Below are 19,588 nucleotides of genomic sequence, written 5' to 3'. Positions count from 1 at the left end.
AACTGTATCTGTTGTATCCTTTATCTCTAGTTTGGAAGGGATAGATTCCTTCAACATAGTCACTTAATTTAGAATTATTTAGTGACTGATACGGCGATAGAACATAATTTATATAGCAGAAAGTAAAGTTAAAGGATATTGCTAACTTCTGATCTTTTTTCCTAAGCAGATCTTGTATGAATTCAGCCTCATGATAATAAAGAAACAAGTCGGCAAGAACAGGGGCACAATTGGTTCCCATTGGAAATCCGACAGTCTGTTGAAAACTCGCCTGCCAAACATAACAAGACTAGAATATTTGTTTGTTTTTTTATGTACAACTACTGATATGTTAAAAATCATGGGTTTTTTTCGAGATAGATGCATTACCGAAACTGATGTATACTAAATTTTTAATACTGTGATTCAGCATCGAGATGGGTGCCACATTAGGAAGCAGAAATGTTGTACCCATCTAGAGCACCTAAATTCCCTTCCATTTGTTAGCTAGATTTAATTTTGCTCAGTTTTAAGTGTTGATTAGATACCTGTTGTCTGTCTTTCATCATTTTTCAATTTGTTTATAGTATATTTGTTTTTTTATATTTGACTTCCTCTATTTTGGTAAATGTTTTGTGGTGTTTTGAGGTATATTTATGAACCAATTATTGAATATTCAAGATTTTTTCATAATTGAATTTTGGTTCTTCCCATTTTTTCAGTTGTTTTCACTTACATATTTATTTATCACATATTTTATGTAAAGTTTTAAAAGTTACATGCCTGCTAGTCGTGCTTCTATGTTTTGTGGTCATTAGTGAGATTTGTATTTGTGTAGTCTCAAAACACTAATATTTATGTAATGAATAAAGTAAATAATTATTATGTGCGTTGATCAGATATGTTTTATTATGTATTCTGTAAATGTATATAAATATTTATTAAATCTATTTTATATTTTAGAGATTAATTTTGTTTTGAAATCGAGGCAAAAGTGTCCTACTAATGGTGTAAATCCACAAAGAAGATTGGAATGTGCGGAATTTTTGTTGAATAATAACTCATTAGATCATTTAATGGCAATTTCATAGCGTGATGTCGTTATATCATCCCGATATTTTAATTTTGCACAAGGTAAATAACTTTTTACAGCAGCAATTCCTTTTCTTGTTGTGTTTTAAATGAGCGGCGTATTCTCGTAGCCCGGAGCACCGTAAATTTTCATCGCTTGAGTAACCTACGCAGCTATGCTGTCTTTTTATGAACATACTGTGGAAAGTAAGGCTAGAAATGTCAAGAATGTTAACATTTCTATTTAATGTTATTATTCTTTTATGAAAAAATATGATTAATGATTTTTAAAACATGCCATTCTGTTGTCGGTTACAAATATTTTAGATGCCTGTACCATAATTTACAAGGATGGGCCTTTGAAAATTACATTTTGGTTACTGTAATGTAAGAGATTGGCATTGTACATTGTACCTCCTTATATATATATATATATATATATATATATAATTAGTTAGCTGAGTTATGGTGTTCCTTCTTTCTGAGTTAAGATTATGATTTCTGCAAGTAAGAAGATTTGGTATGATTGCCAAATTATGTTACTTTCTATCCACTGGATTCCAAAGGAGGTGGCTGTAAGCAACTGCAGGTAACGGTAAAAACAAACACAGACCCATTTGTAAATGCAAGTTTTCAAGGTGTTGTCTTGCCAAAATGTGACAATTAAATCTAGAGATACTTGTACCATGGCCAATTTTAACATGTTTACGATCTGATCATGTACACAACATATAGTTTATCTGTGTACATGCTCATGATACATGTAGTATTAGTTTTTTTCCGATTGGCACATTTATTAAAATTCTAATCTGAGACTTTGTTTACTTTGATTGAAGTTGATTACTTTGCTCAGCTCTGACATGTACATTGTAAAACATTTGAAAAATGATTGTATGTGTCAGACCAGGGACGTATATACATTGTAAGTCCTTGGTTAGACATTTAAGGAAATTCATATATTAGTAATTGTAATTGGAATGGGCGTATTCCTGAAATACATGTATGTGAAAGTTTCTATTTCTGGAGACCATCAGTTTTGGAGTGCTGAGAACATGTACATGTGCACAAGATAAAAATGCTCTTTCTCAAACGTCAGAGAGATATTTTTCCATTTTTAATCACTATTCCATACTTGGAATTGAACATATAATTGATGCAGTAATGTAATTTAAACTTTGTAAACAGATTAATAGATTGTCAAACAAAACTACTGTCAAGATAAAAATACATTGTAGGTAATAAATATTATGTACAGTATACAATTCTTCCTTAAAGTTTACAGCCTATTCATAATTCTGTGATTTTAGCAGATTCCTGTTTCTTTTTCAGATATACCTAGATCTGAAGTTCATGGAATATAACAAGAGTTTATAAACATTATGTCCTCATTAACATTGCATCATGCCGGGAAAAAGAGAAAAGTTGTAAATGTAATATTGCTGGATGGTACACAATGTTTAATAAATGTAGATGTGAGTACAAATAGTTTTGATAAATGTGATCTGTGAAGTCTATTACAAATAGTTCTGATAAATGTTATTCTGTAAAGGCTACTAACCTGAGAAATTCAAATGAAATAATTTCAATCCAGAAATCTCATTCATTTATTATTGCGCTTATTCGAAAAAATGGACAAAAATATTTTAGTGTGATATGATCACCAAAGAGACAACTCTCTTAACTTCCAGAGACCAAAAAATGCACTAAGAAGCTAGCACCTATAGATCATCCTTTTACAATGAGCAAAATCCTTATTGTATACAGCAAGCTACGAATGTATAGTTATAATTCCCCAACATAAAAAATGTGAAACACAATTGAAACAAGAAAATTAAAGTCTTATTTATAACAAAACAATCAATGAAAAAAAAAATGAAACATGAGCCAATGACGACAACTGTACTGTGGGCTCCTGACTTTGGAAAGAATGTTGATGTGGTTAAACATGTTTGCTGGGACAACAACCCTCCACTTACCAGCAACAGTGCTTTCTTTATCGTAGTAAAGTTTAGAAATCTCACAAGGGTAGTATTAACTATTATGCTTTATAGCAACAATAATATTGAAAAGTGGAACAGGGAAACCAGCATGATCGTCCTTAAAAATTCTGCACTCATAGTTGTTATTGGCACTACAAAATGTGCATAGCTCTGAAAGAATCATTGACCAAATAATTTCTGTAACCATTTTATATCCAAAGTTTTATCAAGTTATAATACAGTTGATTTCAATTGATTTTTGAATTTTTTTATCTTTGCAGGTCAAATCAAAATTTCATGATGTTTTTAATCAGATAGCCACTCAACTTAGTTTAAGAGAGACTGAATATTTCGGACTGTCACAGAAAAAAGGTGGGTATATAATCTTATCTTACCTCCGACCTCGTGGAGACCGTGTATATTCAATATTAGGTCAGTAGGGAGTTGGGGCTTATTTCAATACATGCTATAATCCTATCTTTATCTCAAGTTGAATAATTCTGACAAAACTTCTGTTAGATACGTACTGTAAAATTGAAAAATTACTGCATGCTTTAAATATTTTAATTTTTTATATAATGGCCCAAAATTTTGAGATTTAATATTGCGAAAACAGAAAAAACTACATACAGATATATGCATCAGATATCAGAATATAAGTTCATGTTTAGGTGATATTCACCCAGTCATATTATTCACAATCAAGATATGGCAATAATTTCTATTGAAAAAATTACAATATAGGAATGTGTAGGCTTACAGAAAACCATATAAATAATGAGATTTAAAAATACCACTGCATTCAAACATATCAATTCATTGAAAAAACCTGTGAAACATAACTTGCCTGTTAACCGTAAGCAAGTACACCTCCTGTGGATTTTACTAACCCTCTATGGATCTGTAGGGGGTCAGTAGCGAACCATATAACTTATAGTATAGGCCGAAAAAATTACCAGCAATACAGGTAACAGAAAACATCATTTCTTTCCTGAATGTGTTGACATGCAAGATTGTAGGCTTACATAAATTATTTTTATGCACTGGTTTAATTTCGATGATAAATAGAAGGAAACTTAATCAGGTAAAGGAAAGCAAAAATTAAAAGGGGAGATAATTCTCATACTTTTACATAATCCTTCGAAGACCGTTTCTTTTTCAATTATTCAAGGACAGGTAAAATTTGAGTCTCCTTTGCTCAATGAATTATAGGACAAAATATTTGCACTCAAATATGACCAGTTCTCTCAAGACTATCTATACACCAGTAAGTAATTACGTTGGATATTTCCATCTTAGTTCCTATCTGTTTATGCAGTTGTATAAAAAGTTTTTATTTTATTTTCAGAAGGAGAATATCACTTTCTTCCTTTAGAAGAAAAAATTCACAAGTTTGCTCCAAAGAGCTGGAAATCTGGAACCTCAGAGGTACATATATAACCGTGTTTTGAACTTTAAACAAAATAAGATTTGTTGGTTATTTACCTTTATTTTTTTTGCTTTAAAGAACGTTTAAAGTCAATGTTTAAATTACCCATAAGCTGAATAGGGTTTAAAACAGTGTTAATTTTAAATATCTTAGTATTTACTGATGTTTTTGCTGAGTTCTCAAGCTGTAATCCTTATAAGAAACTCTTGTGGTCTTTAGGCCGAGAAAAAAAAGATCGATGTTTCCCGTAACCCGACCGACCCTGTTTTTTAGCCCTGACTCTAACTTTTTTATTCGATCTTCAAAAAAAATATTAAAAAATTGTATCAACCGACCCCGTTTTTGACACAGGCTTCTGATAAATGACATAATATTTTTTCTCTCTTGCTTCTACTTGCATAGAAAGCCAGTTAAACATTTTATTAATGTCAAAAGGTATTCCAAATAGGTTAAAATCCAAGAAATTTGCACAGCAGGTGCTTCAAAAACATTGCAAATGGCACACTTTCGGTTTTTGAAACTAATTACGGATCCATTTACGATGTCAAAAAAAAAAAAAAAAAAATTCCGACCTTCCGACCCTATTTTTCAATATGATGTTACACATATCTTTTTTATAGGCCTTACTATTATTTCTATTGCAAAATGCCATCATTTTGTTGGTCCTTTGCAAAATGTTGGTGGTCAAAACCTTCAAACAATCACTTTTCAAGAAGATTGTTTTAAATTTCAATAAAGGAAATAAATTCATGAAAGACTTGTTCATTATATTATTGAAATAAGATAACTCAAGTTTATATCTTTGTTTATAATTGACTTGTACCTTAAACAGAGATCTGTGACCGAGTAATTTCTACAATTTTTTTTTTTTTAAAACCTGTAATATGCAATATTATAATATTATTTGAAAATAATTTTAATCATGTGTATATTTACAGGGTTTAGATACGGATGGCCAGCCACTAGTTTCTCTCTACTTTCGTGTTCAGTTTTATGTCGACCAGATTGTCTTATTGAGGTAAGATTTTAGATAATAAAACTTAACAGCTTAATTGCTTTTGTCTAAAAAAAATGACATTCACTCTTAATGTGACAGTGGGATAAGATGTATAAAAATGAATAAAATCGATTAAAGTAACTTACTATAAGGTAAAATATATATATAGATATAGGAAGATGTGGTGTGAGTGCCAATGAGACAACTCTCCATCCAAATAACAATTTAAAAAAAAGGTAAACCATTATAGATTGATTACGTTGTCTAGTTACATTCATGAAAAGCTGTATTTATATAAATCTCATTATAGCATTGATGCCTCCAGTTGGATGTTGATTACTGACCCTTGGCCTAGTCAATCAAAAACATTAAAATTTGTATTTGTTGCTTCATTACTTAGCACTCGACATTTGGGTGTAAGAGCAAAGGCTTGTCGGCTCGGACAGCTTGTTGATTTAGTACAGTATAAAAAAGAAGATGTGGTATGATTGCCAATGAGACAACTATCCACAAAAGACCAACATGACACAGACATTAACAACTATAGGTCACCGTACGGCCTTCAACAATAAGAAAAGCCCACACTGCATTGTTAGCTATAAAAGGCCCCAATAAGACACTATAAAACAATTCGAATGAGTAAACTAACGGCCTTATTTATGTAAAAAAATAAACAATACAAGCTTAATATTCCTATCACATTAGCATGTTCTCATTCTAAAAATGCATTTGATTTGGCACTAGATGTTAAACAGTCATCTTTCATCATTCTTTAGTCTTGAGAGCGGTTAGTTTGTTGAGAAATCTGATTATTATATTCATTCTGTATTTTTTTTGTATGAATTTAATTTTGTAGGGAAAAAGGTTCATTCTTTATTTTGTATGAATTTAATTTTATAGGGAGAAGGTGACTCGACACCTATACTTTCTTCAGCTGAAAGACAACATACACAATTATGGACATGTTTCTACGGAGGAGAAATGTTTCCAGCTGGTCTCATATGCCCTCCAAGCTGACAGTGGGAACTATATCAAATCTAAACATAGTGGCCAGTACTTTGATCCCAGAGAATATTTTCCTGCATGGGTAAATTGTTGCTTATGAAACATTTCAATTGTATATGGTGCTTTATTTAACTAAAGTACAATATATTATTGCTTGAAAATAGGTATCATTCAATTTCTTATTGCTTGAAAATAGGTATCATTCAATTTCTTATTGCTTGAAAATAGGTATCATTCAATTTCTTATTGCTTGAAAATAGGTATCATTCAACTTCTTACTTTTAGTAAAATTCTATTATTCTGCTCATGGATGTCGCCAAAACAACCATTTCAGCTTTAATTTTTAATTAACAATTTTTTTCTCTGTTGTGAAATAAATACAGATATTATTAATATGATCAATCAAGTTTTATTTCTTCATATATCTAAATTATGCTTAAAATTCAAATAGATCTAATATTTAAAAAAATGAAATTAGGGGAGATAATTCAAAGATGTTTTAATTAGAATTATTATGATTTAAAGCACAAGTGTTTTTTTACTGTATATAAATATATAATGAATCATTAAAGATGTATTCTTATTGTACATTTTATAAATTACAGATCTGTAACAAGAGAGGGAAAGACTATATCTGTAAGAATACTCCATTGATACACCAAGATCTGCATAACCTTAGCAAGTCTGAGGCAGAGTTCAAATTTATCAGAGAGGCATCAATATCACCAGCTGCATATAACTTACATTTTTATCGATTAAAGAAAAGAAAAACAGATAAAAATTGGAATGCATGGCTTGGAATTTGTGCAAAAGGAATAGAAATATATGAGGTAATATAATATAAAATTGAGAATGGAAATGGGGAATGTATCAAAGAGACAACAACCCGACCATAGAAAAAACAACTGCAGAAGGTCACCAACAGGTCTTCAATGTAACGAGAAAATCCTGCACCCTAAGGTGTCCTTCAGCTGGCCACTAAACAAATGTATACTAGTTCAGTGATAATGAACGCCATACTAATTATGGCGTTAATATAATATGTCTGGATGTTGAAAAGGGAAATTTAGTTCTATACTAAAATATCAACTTTCCATCTGTTCAAAAAATTGTGAAAAACTGCAAAGGGATACTTATAACCAGGAAAAAATAAAAATTGCATATATATTACACATTTTCAGAATCCAAATGCACTCTGCATTAAAATTTCCAAATGTATACACTGAAACTTTATGATTGACAAACATTTTATAAACAATGGATATATAACAGTTGGCAAAATATGAATTATAGATGGGAGATGTTGTAAAAGACAATTATCCATCAAAGTTGAAATGCATTGGATGCAAGCAATTATATGCAACCATACAACCTTCATACAACCTCCAACAAAGAGAAAAAACTATACTTTGAATAACCCTTACATGAAAAATTTAAAACAATTCAATTGAGAAAACTAACATTATGTTTATTTGGTGTGTAAACAAGATAATTCTTTAGATTATGAAAAGGGGATTGTTTAAAATAGATCAGACACCTGGTTTACCAACTTGTGAAAACATTTAACAGAACATACAGAATAATAACAAAATAACAAAGATATAAACAGATTCATACATACAAGTTTATGTTATAATATAGTCAAAACCATTTTTGTAAAAATTGTTTTTTATTTAACAGGAGGTAGATGAAAGCCTGAAGAATTTGATATCAACATTCCTGTGGCCAGATATTGGAAAATTATTCTTTGAAGTATGTTATCAGTATTGTGACTACTGTTTTCTCATTTATTTTTCGTGGATTTCAATTTTCATGGATTTCTAAAAACTTACATATTTCAAAGTATGCTATTCGTTGGACATTTGAATGTGTGCTTCACCATTAAACATGATACCTAGAAAATTGGTATCCAACGAATAGTAATGAATTCACAGTATAACAGGACGTTATTATAAAATAGTATATTTCATGTGTTTTATTCTAACAAATAGTGACCTGATTAATTTTTCACCTAGTGCATCTCAAATTATCTTTATTAGTGCATGTTTTGTTATAATTAAACACACAATCTGCAGAAAATTTAGACAAAACTTGTACATGCTATAAGACAATTGGGAAAGGAAATTGAGGGTCCAAATGACTTAAATTTGAATTCTTCATTAAATTTTTTCTTCAAAGAATGTTAAATACCTTTAGTGATAAATTTAATCTGTTGAATATCTGTCCTATTTACTAATATTTTGTATTTATATTTATTTGTAGAAAAAGAAATTTGAGATCCGAGCTGCTGGTGCACCTGAAGGGAGGAAATTTGCTTATTATACAGACTGTGATACCAAATCAAAATACTTATTACAATTATGTAAACAAACACACATGTTCCAGCTAGCAATACATCCTAAACTGATGGAAATAAGACATTTGGAGGAACAAGGTAAATAACTTTGTTTATATTTGGAAATACACTGTAACTAAGCTGGAATTTGTCAAGCAAAGACATTCATATCTCCTCCCAAATTTCACCTCAGATTCTGAAAAATGTTGATACAAAAATTACCTAATTTTTTTAAGGTTTTGTGTCTGTGTAAAATTTACGATAAAGAAAAGAAATGGCACATTCAGTTCAAAGCATGGAACTCTATAGAATTTTTGCAGACTCCCACTAATGACAGTATACACCTAAAAATATTAAGATTTTCATAACCTACACAGAAATAAATTTTGATCATCTTTAATGATAATCATTGATTCTTATCTGTAAATAAGAAGTTTATAAATTGAGTTATTCTTCCTTCAATGGTAAAACTTATTAGAATGAAAATAAAGTTGAAAAAGTCAGATCTCTGTAAATATTCCAATTCAATTTGACAGAAATTTTAATTTCATTTCAGTTATTTGAATGTCATATGACTGGCAAGTTTGACCTTTATTGACCATTGAAAATGATTATTTGCAATGCATAAGTTATATTTGTGTTTTTCAGATAAAAAAAGATACAGAGAATTGTACATTTATAGTGACCCTAAAGACTTAAAGGCACATGGAGGATCGTTTAGGGGAAGTTTATCACCTAGTACAAAATCTGTATTAAATGTGAGATATTCAGTTGTCAGCAATGCCAGTTCTAATACAACATCGGGCATAGCCAGTGACAAAATGACAATCAGCTTTGAGGATGAAGGTACTGGGAATTTATTGAAATTATATGCTTAAATATACAGTCAAACATACTATGTGTACAGTCTTCATGATGAACATTTGAATCCACAAGCATCAAGCTCAATTTTATGGAAAATTTTGTTCGATTTTGTTGGCTTGTAGAGAATTTTACCACTCCAAAAGCAATATTACAAGCCAGGGCTGGAGGTCTAGTGGCTAAGAGTAAAGACTGCATGTAAATAAAGGTCGCCTTTATGAGTCAAAATCCTGACTTGCCAGGCCACTCTTTTCTTATACCGTGGATTCATAATTATTATTTGTTGGATACCAATTTTCATGGGTTTTAGTGGTACAGATGAACCACAAATTCAAATGTACGGTGCAGTCCGGTGTATCCGCGCACCTAAGACATATGACTTCACTTCATTCAACTGATATAACCAATAATTGGATAATATTGTGTTAACACATTCATAACATACTTTTATTTCATAAAATCTTCTGTTTGTATGCTTTCACTCTCAAGATTTTGTGTAATGTGTTTCCAAAATTAGGGAAACCCCTGTTCTGAGAGTTCCTCCAATGTCCGGTGATTTCGCGCATGCCTTCCAAAAATAGCTTATTATGAATAAGGGAAAGATTTTTTACTACGAAATAAAGCTGAATTTGAACCAAGCACACTGCCAAGGATGCAGAGCAAAAAATATTTCAATCTGATTTAAATTTGACTAAAATAAAACAAATTTTATCTGATGATGTATTTTTTTTAATGGAAATTGGCCAAATATTGTAAATCACGGGATTACAGTTATTATTGAACTCTTGAACTTATCAATTTTATTCTTATTCATCCCTTCGGAAGGCTAAAACAATAACAAGAACGATTTTATTAGTGCTACTGTTTTGATATGACGAAATCAGCTAATGCGCGGTATCAACGGCCGCGCGGACACCGGGTACTCCACTGTACAATGAAATTCAAGGAATACCATATTTTCAATAGGCTTTGTATACAGAGATTGGCAAAATCATGAAATGAAATACTGTGAAAGTACTTTAATTCGTGGGTATCAATTTTCGTGGTTTGAGCAATATTGACATGTTCGTGGGTTTTTTAATTCGTGGATTTTTGTTTTCTAAATAAATAATAAAAAAAAAAAAATCCTGTAGAAACGAAGGTTTCAAATAGTCTGGATTGAAGGAAATTGCAAAGTAAACATTGACCCATGTAAACGTAGTGAATACACTAATTAACCCATGATAAAGTGATCAACAGAATAAAGTCCATCAAAGGTGTCAATTAGGCGATAAACATGCCACCTAAAGAAAACAGTAACATAAACAAATGCTATAAACGTATCTTGAATTGTCAAATAATTCTTACCAAAATCAAGCCCAGCATGAAATTATTATTTGAATAATTTCCCATATATGTATGAGAACTATGCGGATATAAAATGATCACTTTATCATACTAGCATATCAATACCGGAAATCTGACTTTTATCAATTAAAAATATGTTTTATGAGAATTAAAAGATCAAAAGTTAGGTTATTAAAGATTAAATGGGTATAATCATGCATGCAGTTGCAGTTCTGTGACTGCTATTAAAGTATTCTCAGATTTGGTGTTAATCAATGTATTCTGTACATAATATTAGTAGTCAAATCTACCGATGGGGATCTTTCCATGTCTGGATGTGGACAATGGTTGTTTTATTTCGTTGGACACTTAAATTCGTGGATAAAGTCATCCACGAAAACCACGAAAAATTGGTACCGCACGAATAAAAGTACTTTCACAGTATCCATGAAAATGCAAGTTTTCAGCAATCCACCAAAAGTGATACCCAAGAAAATAAATGAATCTACAGTATACAGTTTGACTGTAAATTCTATCACTGCAATGAGCAGGGCTCAATATTTTCCACACTCAATAGATAATGTTTTTATACTTACGCTTTAAAAAAGGGGGGGGGGGTATACTGTTTTACCTCTGTCTGTCCGTCCGTCTGTCAGTCCGTCCGTCAGTCAGTCCGTCCAATGAATATTTTTCATCGCATTTTTCTCAGGAACTACAATACAAGGATTTCTGAAATTTGGTTTCAGGGTTTATCTAAGTCAGCTATACTGTGTGATGCGTTTTCAGATTGATCACTTGACAACTTCCTGTTTACCGAACACTTGTATGATTTTACACATGATAGCCAAGTTGAAAATTTTCGTCACACTTTTCTCAGGAACTACATATCAAGGATTTCTGAAATTTGGTTTCAGGATTTATATAAGTCACCTATACTGTGTGATGCGTTTTCAGATTCATCACTCGACAACTTCCTGTTTACCGAACACTTGCATATTTTTACACTATTTATATTATCCACTTGCGGCGGGGGTATCATCAGTGAGCAGTAGCTCGCAGTTTCACTTGTTAAATTTGTCAATAGTAGAAAAATACGCAAGATTTGGAAGACTAGTAGACACCTTGTAGCTTACTTTGACAAGGGGTTTTTTTGTGGTATTAAAAACGTGTTTCATGGGAAAAAATCAACATGTGGTTTGTTTATCATGGTGATTCTCAACTATCAACACTATGAATTCAAGACAATCTGAAATACTGTATTGTTCTTTTTTTTTCATATGGTATATTAAAAATGGTATAAACCAAAAACATCTGACAAAGAGAACTTTATTTCTATAATATGAATGATTAAATAACAGATGCACAAAGAAATAGTATACACTTAATTTTTGAACATTTTTTAATGAGCTATATCTATTTCAGAACACAACAGGGAAATAATGATAGATTCACCACCAATGTTTGGTAACCCTAGTCAAAACAATGCATTTTCTACATTACCAAGTAAGTTTTTAAATTTGATATCTTTATTTCAGTATTGTCAACAAAGTATTATTTGCAAGGTATTAATTATGCAACATATAATGCAAATATTCCTTGTTGTAAATATGACAGTCTTGAGTCTTTTCTTCATTGATGCTGCAACAATGATGCGGAGAAAGTCTTGAGTCTTTTCTTCCATGAATGCTGCAATAATGTTATGAAGAACTTAAAATGATAGATATCTGCAAATCTTGACAAAACATAGTTTATACATAGTTTATGAAAAATAAGCCAGTAACTGTATCCTTGAAACATATATTTTGAAAACCTTAATGAGCAAGTTTGAAGTATAAAAAAAGTATTGCTTAAGTTGGTACCTTAACACTACAGGGAGATAACTCTGTAAAATCAGCTAAAAAATATGTTGTGTTGTGAAGGCAATATTAAGTTTCTCAATGATCAAAGATTGTGGTTGTCAAACTGCTTTATAACCAGTGTAATCTTTCTGATAAAACAGTTGGTTCAAAATTTTTGAAACATTCATATTTTGTCAAAGGTTCAAAGTAAATACTTTGTTAAAATTTCATGAAAATTAAACAAGCCAAATTATTTTTTGTAAAAGTGTTGAGTACCACCTTAAGGATGTACTTAGGTGAGGTTAAATAATAATAAGCTTAAAATATTGACAGGTCGTGGACCTCCTTTTCGAGATATTTCAGATTTAAAATATGGCAGGAAAAGGCTAACTCGGACTCTTACCTTATATTTGCGTTGGTATTGTTAGGTCTCAAAACAAAGATAGAAAATTAAGAATCTTCTAAAATTTTGGTAAATGACCTTTCATGAGCTATTAAGTCTTATATGAAAAAAATAAAATGGTTATGGGGCAAAATATTTTACATTGTATTGTATGCAAAAACACTAAGGAGTACGAACATTTGACACAAATTCCAAAACCTCACCTAAGTACATCCTTAAGTGTTGGTCAAAGCCAAAATTTAGGAAATCAAAAACCTAATTACAAACCTAGACAAGTAGATGTAACTGAAAATGAAAAAAAGTAAAGATAACATTTTCTATAGTTTTCTAACATTATTATTTTATTATTTACCAACAGACTATATGCCCTCTTCAAAGATGAATAGAAGTCCTGGAGCTGAATCTGGACCAAGAGAACTTTTCAAGTCTTCCTCTGTCGGTAGACCTGCAGGTGGAAATCGACAGATGAATAGATCGCCTGATCGAATAGCTAGTATATCTCAACAACAACACCATGCTGTTTATAGTGGAACTTTATCAACATCTTATTCAGGCAATTCTATAGAGCGTGATATTTCTCCAAACAGCAGTGGACGATATCAAGGACATTTTCCCGTACATAATGCCATGCCTTTGCCATTGTACAGCTCACAGCAAATGAATGTTCCAATTTACATGAATCATACTCCTTCGACCAGTCTACATAATGAGAGACTTTGCTTATCTCAGCCAGTCAGTCGAAGCGCGAGTCGCGCAGACAGTTTTAAAAGTAACTTGACACAGTTACAGATTCATACAAGTGATAATCACATATCTCCGTATTATCATTATAACAAACAAATGTATCAGTTACCGGCATATAATAATTATAATACTTTTAATGGACAGATGCAGGCGGCACAGGCCTGTGATCCGGCACTGACTAGTTCACAGAACATTGATCCACAGTATTATCAATATCATGAACTGTCAGGTTCACAAAACATTAACCAATTTTACCATAATCCTGATTTATCGGGTTCCCAAAACATGAACCAATTTTATCATAATAATCATGATTTATCAGGTTCACAAAACATGAACCAATTTTATCCAAATCATGATTTATCGGGTTCACAAAACATGAACCAATTTTATCATCATAGTCATGAACAAGGATATGAAACAGACTTGTCAGGTTCACAAAACATGAACCATTTTTATAGCCAGGAGAGTTTTACTGGTCAAATTGTGGAAAATCAAGGTGTGATGTATGTGTCTAACGAAATGATGATTCCGGGGATGACTTCTTACGTTAGTCAGAGTAACATGTCAAATTCCTCATACACGGAAACAAAACGGACGTTACAGGAACATGAAGTGTTAGCACCACCACCAATGTTTGCAGATATGTCAGAGCATTTAAATGATTCAAAACATTCTTGTAATAGTAATACATCATTAAATAAATTACCAACAGAACCATCAGATAATGAAGAGAAAAAGGTAAGAATCAGTCTTTTATTCTTAATTCTTGTGACTAAAATTGTAAACATTAACATTTATTCTCACTTAAGACCTATTTAAAACATTTTTGTACACAAACATGTAACAAGAAACAAGAGACTAAAGATACCAAAACGTTTTTTTCAGTAGGAATGGTATTCCTTTAATACATAAGAGTTAATACATAAAAAACATAATAATAATGAGATGTGGTGTATCTGCCATTGAGAAAACTATCAACTATAGTCCAATTGCAGTTGATTTAAACAGCTATAGGTCACCATGCAGCTTTGAACAAAGAGCAAAACCCCTATTCCATAGTCCACTATTAAAAAAGAGCAAACTTGTCAAAATATAATACTCCACCTTAATCAGAAAAAGAACAGTTTTCTTCAGTTTATTTACCGGTAAGTAATTTTCAGCTTTCATAGGTTCTTGCTGTAATTATGTAATTGATGTATTTTATTTTATTTCAGCCAACTCTGAGCACATCTACGACAGAATTAAACTCTGGTGAAACTCTGCATCCTGAGCTAGAAACAATAAAAGCTGATACACATGCGTTATCCTTACCTCTCATGTATGGCCTGTGTAATGACAAATCTCTTTACATGCCAATAACACAACCAATGGATGGAAGTGTGGAGTCGTACGAAAATTCAACGATTCGATCAACTGACTCTCGAATATCACGGATATCACATGATTTTGATCCCCGTCGTCTCTCAGCTGTTTACCCCAGTGGACAAGGACCACCGAGTATGTCACAGCGACCATTCAGTTGGCACAGTGAAAACTTTGATCTAGATGCCCAAATAACAGCCATGAATGGTCAGACATTAGAAGAGAATCATCGAAGTGTTCCTCAAAATCTCGGACATTTACTAGCCTCGCCCTCATGGACCAATTCCATTTCATACAGTGACCAATATTCATCAGAATACTCTCATATAGTGCAACCACCGGCTAGGGGCATTAATTCTCAAAGTGGACTCCAAGAAACCATTGGTATTGCATGAACAACTAACATATAAAAGGAATGGTTTTCAAATCAGCTTGGGCTGTCCTGATTTGAGTGGCTTGCAGCATTACCTATAAGGTCAACTAATAACTACTATGCAAATGGTATGGTTGTATGGTCTCAAAGAGAACATGGTTGCATGGCCTAAACGCGAACATATAGTTGCATGATTTAGAAAAGACCATATAGTTGTTTAGTCTCAAAGAGAGAACACAAATTTATGGGTCTCAAAGAAATCATGTGGTTGTATGGTCTCAAAGACAACATATTTAAAAGAAATTAAATGAATGAGTGCGTCTCCAAGAGACATGTTTTTCCTATTACTGCCAAATTTTTGTTGTTGAATAGGTGTTTCAGGTTTAGCATTAGAAAATATATTTTTCCACCATTTTAGATTAAATTTATAAATAAAATGCAAAATATTCATAATAGTTTACTGCATAGTGCTTCTGTAATTACAAATACACAAGGTGATATATTCTTCATACATGTAAATGTGAACGTTTTCATGTTTTATTTGTCATTTACGAACTGGGTAAACTTGGTGCATTGAACAATAAATGCTCCCTTCACATCAATATTATAGATCTGTGTAAACTATTTGTGTATGTAATGTATCGGCACATTTTTAATACCAAACAATGGAAATTATCCCTGTACTTAAACTAGGGTAAATGTCTTTGTAAATGAGATCAATTTATTATGGCAACAACAAAAAAAGAAGAAAAAAGTCATTGCTTTTACTTCAAAATTGGATATTTTCTCTATAAACATATTTAAATATTTCAAGAAAGTTAACAAAAAAATGGAAAAAATAAATTGCCATAACTGAGATGTAGGGAGAGTTAATTAAGTGAGTGGTTCCTATTCTTCACCATATTCACTGTAATATATAATCTCCAAATAGAGCAAGAATCGAACCTTGTATTGTATTGATAAATATTTTGTTTATTACTCAGTGCCAAGTACGGAATACACTAAGTACTACATTTTTGTACAGTAATTATGGAAATGTTTTATACTGACAACAGTATATTAGCTAGTCAATGGTAGCTGGTTGAAAATTATATCTTTTTTCATTCAAAATATTCAGATAATTATATTTGCATAACTTTCTATGGGGTTGAAAGTACAAAGAAAAAGAGTTGGTTTTTTTTCTTCATGTTAGAGGGGTTAGACATATATTTTTGTTATTTTTCTGGCATCTGCTGCATAAGCATGCATATACATGCATGTAATTTTTTCAAGTAAAATATGATTTTTGCTTCCTGTCCTACTCTTACTGTAGGGTCTTTTTAAAATATTCCTTAAACATGTGCACTCAAATGTATATTGTTTTTGTTATTTCCTTTTTTTCTAGCACAAACATGTATCTTTTTCTCAACAGTTATACAACCCCAATTGAAATTCTTGATTATTATTTTTGTATTGCATAACATAGATCCAGTATATTTAGCTGGATATGATGAACACATTTTATTTATACATAAATTGATATGCATTTGTAGATAGAAATATATTTAACTTTGTTATCTTTTTATTTAGTTATCCCAGAATATTGACTATTGTGATACTTTTATATTCCATTTTAAATAACAGATGTTCAATTTTTTTTTAATCATAACTTGTACATTTTATCACATCATACAAGTACTATTAATATTTCATAAGAAACGAATATTGAAGCATTATCAATTAATGAATAGTATTTTGACTAGAAAATTAGAATTATGCAACTAAATGCATTCTGACCATGGCCAATTTTTCCGGAGGTTATTTTTAACACCTTTTAAAAAGAAAAAAAAACTTTGGTCTCACTATGGAAATGAACAAACTATTTAAAAAATATTGGCCTTTCTATGCAGATTTCAATATACCAAAATTATTTTTCATCCTAAAAATAAGTTGATACCTTCTATTAAATATTGTTTACAGTAAATTGTTTTGGACATGCTTTACAAGAAATGTAGGAGGTAACATTATAATGATTTGATACATGGGTATTTTGGCCCTCTTCAATATGCATTTATTTCTTAACCTTTCATAAAAGATATAATTCATAGTTGGGCATTGTAATATTTGAATTGTAAGTTGACAAAAGATCTTTCCATTTTGTATAGTATACATAACACACAAGATGATTTAGTGAGTTAAATATCAATTTTTGGTGTGTGTGAAATGATGCTTGGATCATTCAGAGAGAAAATGCAATTGTAATGTTCATTATCAATGTATTTGACCCAAGGTTTGCTGTTATGTAGGTAAAATGTAAGATTGATATTTAACTTACATCGTTTTATCTGTTATGTAGGTCAATTGTAAGACTGATATTTAACCTAAATCACCTTGTCCGTAATGTAGGTCAATTGTACAGTTATACACATATCGTTTATTGGTTGGTTGTATCAATACTATATTTAGGCATATCATTGAGATATTTATAGCCTAGTGCAATAATTATGTAAATATTCAGAGTTGCTCAGGGTTGATCCTAGTGATAATGGTGCCTGTATGTGTTTTAGTAATTCACTTCCTGGTTGGTGTAGTAGTAATGTGTATATCAATGTTTTTAAGGTACCTCAGAACATTTCTTGCATACATTTTGGCCAATAAAGTGTGTGTTAAATATTTACTATGATATTAGAACCTAATTTGTTAAAACATAATATTATCTTTATTTGACAGTGAACAAAACAGAAAAAAAAACTTCTGACCTTATAATATTATGAAGAAACCCTAGACACTGATTGTTCTCTTCTAAATACATAAAATATCTTTTATTTAATCTCATGTTTTTTTAAGGCCTAGCCTGATAATTAAATATTTTTTGTCCAATGATTTCCAATTTTGTAAGTGATATATTTGATTACCCATAATTGCCACTAGAAATAAGAATAATGACTTTAAGCTGGGGTCACACATTCACGATTTTTACTGCCGTCCTTGACAGGACCATTCCCGATTAAAATTTGTCAAAAGTCTGATCAAGGTCCTGTGAATCGTGGATGGAAATTCGATTTGTATCTTTCGCCAGGTAAAATTCGACCGAGTCTGTCACGACTGCGTCCCGATTCTACCGAATGTAATCCGACAGAGATCAGATAGTGACAAGACAGTGAACCGACGCTGACGGAAGTTATCCGTTCGAAAACTGTCGACATAATCGGGATGATCAGTTACTGTCGGAACGTAATCCTATCACGGTCCGCTCTATCGCATTGCAAACGGCTTTGTCTGGTCCCAGTCGTATTGTATTCTGTTATTGTCGGGACTTCTCCAGATCATTCCCGTTCCACAGGACACCGTCCCGAATACACAGAACATTGTTAGGAATTCGATCCGATAGAGCAGAATCTGTCACGACATAGGCACGATTGTAATCCGACTAGACAAAATCGGCTGAGTTTCCCCGAATGTTACGGGACGCACCTAACTGTCGGGGTGCTTTGCCGAACTATTCGGACCCTTCCCGACCAGTAGGAATCTGTTACGAACTAAAACGACTGCGTTCAGACAATAATAGGACATTCCAGATAATTGAGGATACTAATCCGACTTTTTCACTTTTCGTGTCGTATCGCTGTCTGATCTCAAACGGGAGCAATAATCGGCAATGTGTGAACCCCGCATTAGTCATGATATACATATAAAATTTAATGAAATTTAAGACGAAAACATGATTTTTTTATTTAGTTCAATGATGGAATGTAAAATTGTGGTTCTGTCTTTATTGACTTTATAGACAATTTATATATCAAAATATTTATTCTAGGTATGAGGCAGCAGGCATTAGGTTTTAATTTCAAAGAAAAGCAGTTTTTGTTTTGCCACAGGAAAACATATATTTTATTTTTTACAG

At 31.6% G+C, this 19,588-nt stretch overlaps 1 protein-coding gene across 2 annotated transcripts; it reads left to right on the top strand.

Moving 5' to 3' along the window:
- The first annotated feature begins 972 nt into the window (after nucleotides 1-972).
- On the top strand, nucleotides 973-18,629 carry LOC134710159 (uncharacterized). 2 transcript variants are annotated; one of them, XM_063570375.1, is made up of 13 exons: nucleotides 973-1,113; nucleotides 2,380-2,522; nucleotides 3,311-3,401; nucleotides 4,378-4,457; nucleotides 5,397-5,476; nucleotides 6,356-6,542; nucleotides 7,066-7,290; nucleotides 8,141-8,212; nucleotides 8,723-8,894; nucleotides 9,444-9,641; nucleotides 12,405-12,485; nucleotides 13,582-14,708; nucleotides 15,185-18,629. In XM_063570375.1, exons 2-13 carry the CDS (start codon nucleotides 2,430-2,432, stop codon nucleotides 15,725-15,727), a joined length of 2,949 nt encoding a protein of 982 aa, XP_063426445.1. In that variant the 5' UTR covers nucleotides 973-1,113; nucleotides 2,380-2,429; the 3' UTR covers nucleotides 15,728-18,629. The 2 variants fall into 2 exon arrangements, with proteins under 2 accessions (XP_063426445.1, XP_063426447.1); XM_063570377.1 differs by lacking the exon at nucleotides 973-1,113 and adding an exon at nucleotides 1,172-1,257.
- Nucleotides 18,630-19,588: the final 959 nt, after the last annotated feature.

Source organism: Mytilus trossulus, chromosome 3 (genome assembly GCF_036588685.1).
Source record: "Mytilus trossulus isolate FHL-02 chromosome 3, PNRI_Mtr1.1.1.hap1, whole genome shotgun sequence".
Lineage (NCBI taxonomy): Eukaryota > Metazoa > Mollusca > Bivalvia > Mytilida > Mytilidae > Mytilus > Mytilus trossulus.
The sequence above is the reverse complement of the archived record's forward strand: the minus strand, read 5'-3'. Positions and strand labels throughout refer to the sequence as shown.